This window comes from Phyllostomus discolor, chromosome 4 (assembly GCF_004126475.2).
Source record: "Phyllostomus discolor isolate MPI-MPIP mPhyDis1 chromosome 4, mPhyDis1.pri.v3, whole genome shotgun sequence".
Classification (NCBI taxonomy): Eukaryota; Metazoa; Chordata; class Mammalia; order Chiroptera; family Phyllostomidae; genus Phyllostomus; species Phyllostomus discolor.
Genome location: NC_040906.2, coordinates 57,594,634 through 57,605,108, shown reverse-complemented (window position 1 = coordinate 57,605,108; position 10,475 = coordinate 57,594,634). Strand labels below are relative to the sequence as shown.

At 39.3% G+C, this 10,475-nt stretch overlaps 1 protein-coding gene across 1 annotated transcript; it reads left to right on the top strand.

The window, feature by feature from the left end:
• The first annotated feature begins 1,767 nt into the window (after nt 1-1,767).
• LOC114494843 (isocitrate dehydrogenase [NAD] subunit beta, mitochondrial-like) lies at nt 1,768-2,822 on the top strand. Its single transcript, XM_036022555.1, has one exon. The coding sequence runs from the start codon at nt 2,154-2,156 to the stop codon at nt 2,496-2,498; it is 345 nt and encodes a 114-aa protein (XP_035878448.1). The 5' UTR covers nt 1,768-2,153; the 3' UTR covers nt 2,499-2,822.
• Nucleotides 2,823-10,475: the final 7,653 nt, after the last annotated feature.

The window sequence follows — 10,475 nt, the reverse complement described above, 5'->3', positions numbered from 1 at the left end:
CATATTATATTCTACATGCAGCCATCAGTAAATGGTTTTGATGACAAGGATGTTTATAATAGTGTCTTCTCTCTACATGCACAACACAAAGGAAGAGAATGAATTTTATGTTCTTATTATTACCCCAAAATACCTACCAATTTTTCTTGTTTTTGGCACTGTCTGGTCTGGAATTGTATCATTTAATATTTTAAAAAGTTAATAAAATGTTAGAAGTACTAATTAACGATGCAGCAACTGTCTATACAACGAGACCTGCTACTACTAAAGAAAAATAAGCTAAGAAAAACATAACTACCATATTGCAAAATGAGGAACTTTCCTGATAGAAATTCAGAAACAAAATTGTTTAGAAATGCTAACATGATTTCCCTTTCATTAAGGAAGGCTTATTCAGGGTAACAGCATTTAAAATAGTTGTCTAATAGAAACTTTAGTATATACCTGAGTGACCATCCCTTGTTCTTAAAATCATATGGGGGATTTGACAACCTCAGTTTCTTAATGTAGCTCTCTGGAACACTTATTTGTTACACACATATCTCTGTGCTTCGTTAAAGCCCTCTGTGGCCTTAAAGCGGGAACTGAATGTCTCCTGTCAAGAAAAAGCCTTAGCGCATTGTAATATAACCAAATGTTACCATTTATCTTTTGACTGCCCTGGAATTTCCCTGTCAGGGTGCTATTTCTAACTGGCCTAGTCACATTCCTCGGTTTTTGCTTCTGCCACAGCCAGATGGGGCCCCTAGAAATTATTGATCAGCTGTGTCCCTGCAGTGAGAGTATGAATGCCATTCAGTAACAGTGCTTGCCAAGAAAGTGCAATATGCTGCAAGTGGCGGTGGAATTCCCACCATGCTGGTTTCCTTTAGGTTCATTGATGCTTCAAAAGAAAGCCTGAAAAGCAGACAGGCGACTGATGTGGATGGCGAGAGAAGGAAACACAGGTGGGATTTAAGGGTAACATCAAGAAAACATTTGTTAAAAAACATAAAACTCTCTCGGGTGCTTGTAGGCACCTTCTCTAGCACTGCCATTTCGACAACACCCGCTCTCTGCAGTCCTTTATTCTCCGATCTCCTCAAAGGGCTACTGAGCCACGAGCAATCACACAACAGGGAGTACTTATGTCAGCCCCACGCACATTTCTGTGACCTGAAATATGAGGTGTGGCTAAGTAGACCTCACTGTTGCCAGGGTCTACATATTTTATCTGCACGTTCACTCCCTAGAATTGTTCTCCTATTACTGCCCTGATTGTAGCTAAAAACAATAAATGAAAATATGCTGAAAGATGACAGTCTAAAGTCATAATGGAAATTACAGGCACATAAAGTAGCACTGAGGTGCCTAGATGGCCATTTGACTAGGAGTACAGATGTCCTGTCCAGACAGCCGAACAACCCGCGTCTCCCCCTCTCTGTAGCCGTGAAGTGTATACTCTCAGCACACTGGAACCTTCAAAGCTTGGAAGTTGGTTTTCCCTGCTGCAATTCCATGTCACCTCTTTAACTTGTACACACAAAGTTACTGGGACACTGTCTGCTGCCAGTAGCAGTCCCAACAAGCTGAGGTGGCTGCCCAAGCTAGCAGCACATAAACAGCTAACTATGTCTTATGTCAAACCTATGTCATGAAATCTCATTGGTGGTACTGGAATGTCTAAGTGACTGGAATGGCTGCAGATTAGTTATTTCTGAGTATTTAGGTGAAAAGACATGACTAGAACATTCTTTGGGGGAAATAAAGCTCTGTTCCAAAATATAAGGATTGGTAGTCCCTGAAGAAAATGATTCCCTGGTTAATACATTTGGGAAGTTCTTGACCACATCTGGAGATGTATAGTAATAAAGTCTTGAATACCTTTTCAATATTCCATGTAACAGTTTGGAAATCATTGTGTTATTTATCTGATATGGTGAAAATTCTCATGTCCCTCTTTTTTTTAATGTGAATTTTTCTTACTTTAATTTCATTATCTGACAGAAAGGCAAAAACAATTCAGATTCGGGTTCCATCAGGCAATATTAGGAAGTGTTGTGTTCAAAGGTCATGACTGCCACAAGGCCAACATTGTGAAACTTGGGGTTGGGTTGCTCCCACAGTGCTGTGAGGACATTGCTGAACTATATCCCCAACCCGAGTTTGAGACAATGATCGTAAACAACTGCTGCATACAGCTGGTGCAGACTCCTTACCAGTTTGATGTGCTGGTGCTGCCCTATCTCTACGGGAACATTATTGACAATCTGGCTGCTGGCCTGGTTGAGGGAGCTGGTGTGGCACCTGAGGAGAGCTGCAGTGTAGAGTATGCCATTTTTGAGATGGTTGCCCAGGATCCATTCACCCAGGCAGTGGGCAGGAATATAGGCAAACTCACAGCCATACTGCTCTCAGTTTCCAAAATGCTACGACACCTGAATCTAGAATATCACTCCAGCATGACTGCAGGTGCAGTGAAGAAGGTCATCAAAGTTGACAAGATGCAGCGGACCTGAGACATGGCCGGCTAGAGCACCACAACGGACTTCATCAAGTCTGTCATTGGCCACCAGCACCCATAATGGGCCTAGAGCCCTTTACTCCCTCCAACCTTGTGAGGACCACACTACCTACCCTTCCCTTCTGGACAGAGGACCAGAGAAGAGCCCTTAAACTTATAGACCATAACCACCTTCTAGGCAAAGCATAGGTTCGAACTCCTGACATGGGTGGCTAGGCCACCTGCTGAGACTTACTTTACTGAGGCTGTCATTGATGTCCGGTCCCACCTACATCCACATAAAGGTGTCCAATAAAACTTGTACATCAAGAAAAAAAAAGAAGTGTTATGTTCAAGGATGGTATTAGAGTTCCCATGCAGTGCTGCCCTTGGAGTTCATGACCTAGACACCTAGTCATTTTAAGATCCCTCCAGAACTTGTAAAACTAAATTAATATGCAGGAGAACAAGACAAACCCACTTCACACTAGATGTGATTTTTATCGTTATGCCTTTTGGATAGTGAATTACTTTTTTTTATTTTACATGATTGCAGCATAAGCTACCTGCAAATGTGTACCCCCAAATTCTACCCAATGTTTACCAACAATAGTATCTTTGCTTGGATTGTATAAAGCAAAACAAGCAAACTGCTTTTGGCAAAGAGCAGCAATTCTCAACCAGTGTGCAGGTGTAGGCACACCGATGTATCACAAGAATTTTTAAAACACGCAATACCTGACTATTTAGTCAGGGGCACTGACCTCTTTTCCCTTAGATTGTCAAGTGAAAAAAAAAAATGACAACAGCCAACACAACAATAGCTGTCTAGTGTAAATGAATCAAAATTATACCTGTTTTTGTCAAATCAGCAAAAAATATGTATTTTTTTGTATACCCCAGAATTTCCAATTAGTTTGTGGCTGTGTGCCATGAAATGAAAAAGGTTGAAATTCACTGGTGTAGAGGATAGTTAAATCTTACGCTCTACTTCATCAAGTCTCTTTCATTTTGGTTACTTTTCCGTGCATTGCTTGTCTAGCTACCCAGATCCAAAACTTTCTCAGTACCTTTTGACATCAACTGGTGAATTTAAAATGCCTTGAGAGTTTCATGGCTATGTTAAAACTAAAGTATTTCTTCACTCTTTTCCTCTCTTGTACTTTTCTTATCTTTTTACCTTTCTTTTGTCCTCTATCTCTTCCTTATCCCTTTCACCTTCTCTCCACGTGCCTCACACTGTTGATCCACTAGCCACAGCCCAGCCATCTGATAGCTATATCTGAAAGTAATTTGGGACAGAAACAAAAGGCCCCAGAATCCTTAGTAATCCTCTTCAGATCCGGCTACTGAGCACTGGTTAGGCTCCTGCACAGCCAACAGTCTTTTCAGGCAACAACCTTGAAAATTGAAAACTGGTTAGAGCATCCGTGGAATAACATGAGTCCTGAAACAAAAGCATACAAATAGAAAAGAAAATGTCTTTTCAGTGATAAATGAAGGCGCTGCTGAAACAATTGAAAGGAAGAGAGGCTCTAGGTGATCTCTATTGATGGGCCTCAAAGTGGCTGGTGCTTAGAAGCAGACTGGTTATTTTGCCTGCATTTCAGGTGCCCTTAGGCCTCTGCCCTGAAGGCTGAGCAGCTTACTCTACTACACAAAGCTTCCTGTCTGAGAGGGAATAGCAAATCTGAGATAATGCATATCTGAGAGTTACTCATGGGGTAAGCGATACCAGCACAGAGCATTCCAGCCCAGCAATGCCTGCTGCTGTGCTTAAGGGAAGGCAGCTGTACAGGCATTACAGCTGAGGCCACTTCCATTTTGACTTTCTGTTCCCACCCTCCACAAACACCCTCTCCCTCCTCCCTCTCCCTGAGGAAAGACCACCATGCCTCCCCTTTGACTCACTTTCCCCTGAATTACCTCTCTTCCCTCTTTTCCTCTCTTTCTGACCAAACTGCATCAAGCCAAAATGTTTGACAAAGATCTACAAATATGCCAAGTAAAATATTTCTGCTGAGCCACATTTAGAAGACCTCTCTCTTTGTTGAGAACATCTATGTAATGATTCCTAAAGTTCAACATTTTTATTTCTGCCTAATGCAAGGGCCATTTTTAAGCAGGTAATTTTATTTTTGTGTGCCAGGCTGCCACCCTTAAGAGTTTCTAATGTGCTGAACATAATTTATTTCCAAGAAATTCAAGTCACATCACCCATTGCCTCCTCTTAATACACTCCTCTCTTTCATGTCTTATCCTCAGTCGGTTCCTCACTTCACCCCTCCCATTACTCCTTTACACTGCCTTTCATTTTTAAGCTCTCTTCTGTCCTGTTTTTTTTTTTCTGGACTTCCCCAACTCAAATGGATTCCTCATCTGGGCATTTCTGGCCATCCTAACAATGTATACCATCTCTTTCCTCTCTGTGCTTCACCCCAGCTCATCCTCCCGGTCCCAGGAAAACCAAGCTCTGAGAGACTGGAACAAGGATCAGGAGCAGGAAATTTAACAATGGCAGAGCTGTGACAAGTTAATTCAACTCCTGCTGTTAAATTAACCAGCGTTCCAGCCGAGTTAACGCGTCACCCAGTTTCAAAAGGTTAAGCTCCAAGCTTAATCTTATTCATCATTATGAACTCTTCAAATTGGCTGAAATATTTAAAATTCAGTGAAATGAAAGGACTGCAGGAAACATTTAAGAGCCTACTGCCCAGTCTTCAAAAAATAGAAAAATAATCTACAAAGATTAGAAAAAGAAGGCTTCAGAATGGGTGAATGGAGACACTTGAGAACCATGGTAGAGTGAATAATAAAAGGACATGGAGGACAAGGGCATCTTATCTTCCCACTATCATAAAGAGATTCAGGCGTTAGGAAGAAATTTAATGGAGCACCCTGAAAATGCTTGTCCTATCTCATCATAAGCAACAGAGCAAAACTGAATGCTAATGAAAAGGGCATGTACAATAATACCTCCTGAGCTCCTCTCCTCTTTGGACTTCGGACACAGATGGGAGGTGGGCCACAGCCTGCCCCCCAATTATCACTGACCGGGGGGAGATCACAGCCCCCTGAGCACTCTCTACTCAGGCTCTGTGACAGCAGAGAGCCCATATAAATTTTGAGAGAAGGAACTATGCAGCAGAAAATAACACCAGAGGTGCTGAGTATAGCATTTCTTACTTAGCACAAAGTTTAGTATACAGTAGGGCTTAATAAAGGTTAAATCTATCATTCTTACTACTACTACTATTACTGCTACTTCTATTATACACTTTCCGTTATAAATCTCTGCAGACTTCTATGGAGTATAACAACTGAGATAGGGAGAACTAATATTCCACGTACACCCCTTTCCCTCCTCAGTCTCTCACCCCAAGCTGAAGTGTATGGGCTTATTTAAAATGTTCCATCACATGTGCATAAGTTTCTGCTACCAACTTAGCAACCCAGACCTCTTCACACAGCTATCAATGGTTTGCCCAGGCTGGTCCTCATGCTTCAATTTCCTCCCTGCCCCTGTTTACCAACTAGTGTATGTCATCACAGAATCCTTCATGCTCCACCTCTTCACAGAAAGCTTTTATATGAGAGTCATTCATCCTGAAATTGCCAATGCAATCACGCTTCAACTCATTACAAGACATAGTTTTAGAACTTGTAATTATGTTGCTTTGTTGATTGTATATTTGATATGTTTGTGTATATTATTGGATCATAGGTATCTACAAAGCAAAGACAAAACCTGTCTGTTTTTAATACACACTCTGAAAGCCTAATACAATTTCTCCATCTTTCAAGTTACTAATAAATAAGAATAGGCCTATGAGCATCTGTATACCCTCCATTTTAATTTTGTGCTATATTTACTTTTACTCTAGCCCTTCTTTCCTCCTCCTCCTTCTCCTCCTTCTCCTCCTTCTCTTCCTTCTCCTCCCTCTTCTTTCTCCCTCTCTTTCTCTCTCTCTCTCTCTTTCACACACTCAAATACACACACACACACACACACACACACACACAATATAGTCCTTTCCAGTTCATATGCTGGCTTTAATTGGTTGTTCTAACCTAATTACACTGGCTTAAAAAATTATATAACTGTTAATGGTAGTGAAGATGGTTGAGCAACTTGCCTTGACTGTAAGGCATCTCCCCATTAAACAGGATACTGAGTTTACTGATTGAATTTCCCAGTGATGGTCAAAACATCTTTGCCCATTCCAAAAGCCTTTACACAATGTGAATTTGCCACTCCCCTGTCAACAGATGGAGCTGAGTTGCCCTCTCCTTGAATTTTGGTTGGCCTTAGTAACTCAGTTGAAACCAATAGGATGTAGCAAAAGTGAGTTGTATGACTGGACTTACCTGTGGGTACTTTTGAACTTGGATACAATAGCGTTTCCTCGGCTTCCATTAATACTACCTCAAAGATGGGTGAAATTCCTTCATCCATGTACAAACATTAATCAGTTCGCTAGACATGTTCCCTGCTCTAGAATTGAAACTAACTCCAACCTGCTAACTCACCCTTTCTCCTCAGTGTCCCTATTTAATTTAGTAATTATTCACTCCAGTTTTTTGCACATTTGGCAGAACTGACCATGCTTACTTTATTTGATAGTTTTTGAACACACAGATTTTGACTTCTTTTTTCATGTGATAAAACTCTCCACAAATTGAAACCAACACCTAAACCTGAAACTACAGTATTAGAATATAAAAACTTATAGATTAATCATTACTCACTGACTGGTTGATTGAGTCCAAAGTGTCACTGGGAACACTCTGTTCCTCAGTTCTCTAAAACTGAGTTCTAGCCAGTGACTGAGCTCCTATCTGGAACCTCCAGTTCCCACAAGAAAGAAATTCCCTGTCTTTGAAGGCCAGCTTTACTTTGGAGACAATTTGATTTCAGACTTTGTTTGCAGTTGTTTTTCTAGGTTTTTGTTACCCCAGGATTACCAAGGTCAGTGCTGCTCAAATGGTGTTTCTTTTGTGTCAGAATCGAAAAGCAAGATCAGCAACTTATAACTAGATCTAAAGTTAGGCAAGAATTCCTGAGACATAAAGCTGATGTGTTGGACATAATATTCTGTGCTGAAAAATAAGGGTGAATATTGAAATTCTTTAAGATAAACCATTATGAAATACTGTGTTTTAGAATGGTTTCACTTTGTATGTGCTAACTAAAGATTTTCATTATATTCATGTAAAAGGATAGCTTTATTTAATGGCTGATCAGTTTGAAAACTGTCCTGAGATTTCTAGTTGAAAACCATTGAGGAGCTAACTATAACGAATATCAAACTGTATTAACAATATGAAATATGCAACATGGAGAATTGATATTACTTTGTATGAAAAAGTCGACCTAAAAAGATGCAAGAGTAGCTGTAATAAGTGGGGAAAGGTACTGTTCAAAGGTAGGCAATGATCAGCTCTTTTCTGGGAATAAAATAAAAATAAATTATCTTAAAATATATCATGCCAGTCTTGCCTACAATTAAGGAAAAGCATCATATATTTATTATTGTTAAATACTGCCGATGATTAAAACAGATTTAGAACCAGTTTTAGAAGTTTCTGTATAAACAGAGTATGTAATTACTATCCTCAAAAGTAAATGAAGTAATATCACTACCTTGCCTCTATTTCACATTTTATAATTTTGAATGTTCATTGGTATACATATGAGTAATAGAAAGGCAAATGGGTTCCTATTTACCCAAAATAACTTCAATTTTAGCTTTTTACCAAGAAGATACAGCCATCTCATTTTTAGCATTTCCCAAATTGCCCAGTTCAGATAATATTATGTGGGTACATAACACACACATACCATTTTACAGTTGAGGAGATCAAGTTGCTTACATGGGATTACAAAATAAATAATGAAACTGACTTTTAATTAGAAGTTTCTGATTCTTCAATGATAAAGGCAAAACCTAAGCATAACCAGATCATTTATAGGATGAGGTTTAATTCTCAAAAAAGGAGTTTTTCTTAATATTGTTGAGATGAATTATAAATTTCTTAATAATGACTAATTAATATTCAAGTTTTAAGACCAAATTTTCCAAACATTTGTTACAAGAATAATTTGTCCAAACATCAAGAGTCTCTGTTTGTGATAGTTAATTGAAAAGAAAAACCAGAGGTGTGGCAGGTTAGAGGTGACCAAAACTTCTTCGGGACTATTCCCCTAGAGAAGTGGTTCTGTGATCACTGACCCAGAATCAGAGAAGGTCTGTGACTGTTTCAACCAATAGTATATGGTGGAAATGCACCTGAGTCGGGGTTTTTTTTTTATTCCAGGGGCTTAAAACACCTTGAACTTTTGTGTCTCTTAGAACATTCTCTCTCTGTAAGCCTTGAGCTGCTGCTATCCAAACAGTCCATCTACCATAAGACCCCCATGCCAAAGTGGCTAGAGATAGGCTCTGTGTTCAAAACTCCTGATAAGTTGAGCCATCAAACTGCTCCTGATGAGGCACCAGAAATGTGTGTGAAGCCATTGTGACTCTCCCAACCATCTCATCCACAGACTGGACACTACCAGGTGATGGTATTGAACGTTATACAGACGTATGAGTCAGTGGAAGCCTGCTGGAATTACTGACTCACAAAATCGTGAGATAAAACAAATCATTTCTTGCTTTAAGCTACCAAGGTTTAAGGTAATTTGTTATGTAGCAATAGGTAACTTGAGACAGAATTTGGCACATGTGAAATGTGATAACAAACATAAAAAGTGGAACATGTAGCACTGGCTGGAACTGGGTGTTGGGAAGAAGCTAGAAGGAACTCTTGGTAAAATCTTGAATGGCCTCAGGGAGATATTAGGGCTTCAAGGACAATAAGGAAAATGTTATTGGAAGCCAGTGAAAAGGGCAGCTAAGTTATATACAGACAGAACAGTTAGCAAAACTGTTGCCTGCAGCTATATGGTAAATTCAAAAACACCCTAATGATCTCAGAAATCTTGCTAGACAAATTTGCAGGCACAAATTCTTCTAGCCACCTATGACAAAATGAAAGATAAGAGAGACAAACTAAGGAAGAAATCCTTAAGTTTTCTAGCATAATTGGAAAAAATACTAAGATGTTCAGGACAGTCTTTCCAAGCCTAAAAATGCTGTTAAAAAGAAAGACATAGCTTCATAGAAAAGATCAAATTTAAGTTCCTGTTAAGTAGAGCATGGTATGAGAGTAAAAATGGAGTCAAGGGTGAAAGTGTAAAACCTTTTTTTAAGACTTTGTAGAGACTTAAAATGGTGTTCCATAGACTTTTTCAGCCAGACGAAATGACTGACCTCTAAGGATGTAAAGCCTTCTTCACTTTACAGACTCTCTCTTTTTAAATATTGGGCTCCTGAGGATCTTGAGGACATTGTATCAGCCTCACAGAGTGCCCAAGGCATAGAAGAGACTATTTTGAAAATATTTATGACGTGAAATGGATTGTAAATTGATACACATGAAGTCTAGAAAGCTTTTAAAAGAATTATACCAACTGAACTGAAAAAGACAGTGATATTACAAAATGAAAAATATATTCACACCCCTGATTTCCAATAGGCAAAATAAAAAAATATAGCTAAGGAAAGTACTCAGCTATAAACATAGGGTATTTCTTATAAAAAGAAAGAATGAATTCAATGTCAAACCAGGAGTTCAGTGGGAGAAGTTAATAGGCACAGAGAATCATTTCTATGAAACAATACTGTGCTCTAATTTTTTTTAAATAAGGACAACACATGCTTGACTACATTTCAGAAATGCTATGAATTGGAGATTACCATATGCCTCTGTCCCCCCCACCCCCTCTTTGAAAAGGAGTATCTATTGGTACTATCTTACGCCTCACTCACCATTGTATGTTAGGAGTTGGGAACACATCTTGTCTAAAGGGTAAGATGAAGAGAAACAATATAGGAAGAACTGCACAAAAGGAGCCTAATATAAACCTAAACTTGATTTTTAAAAATTG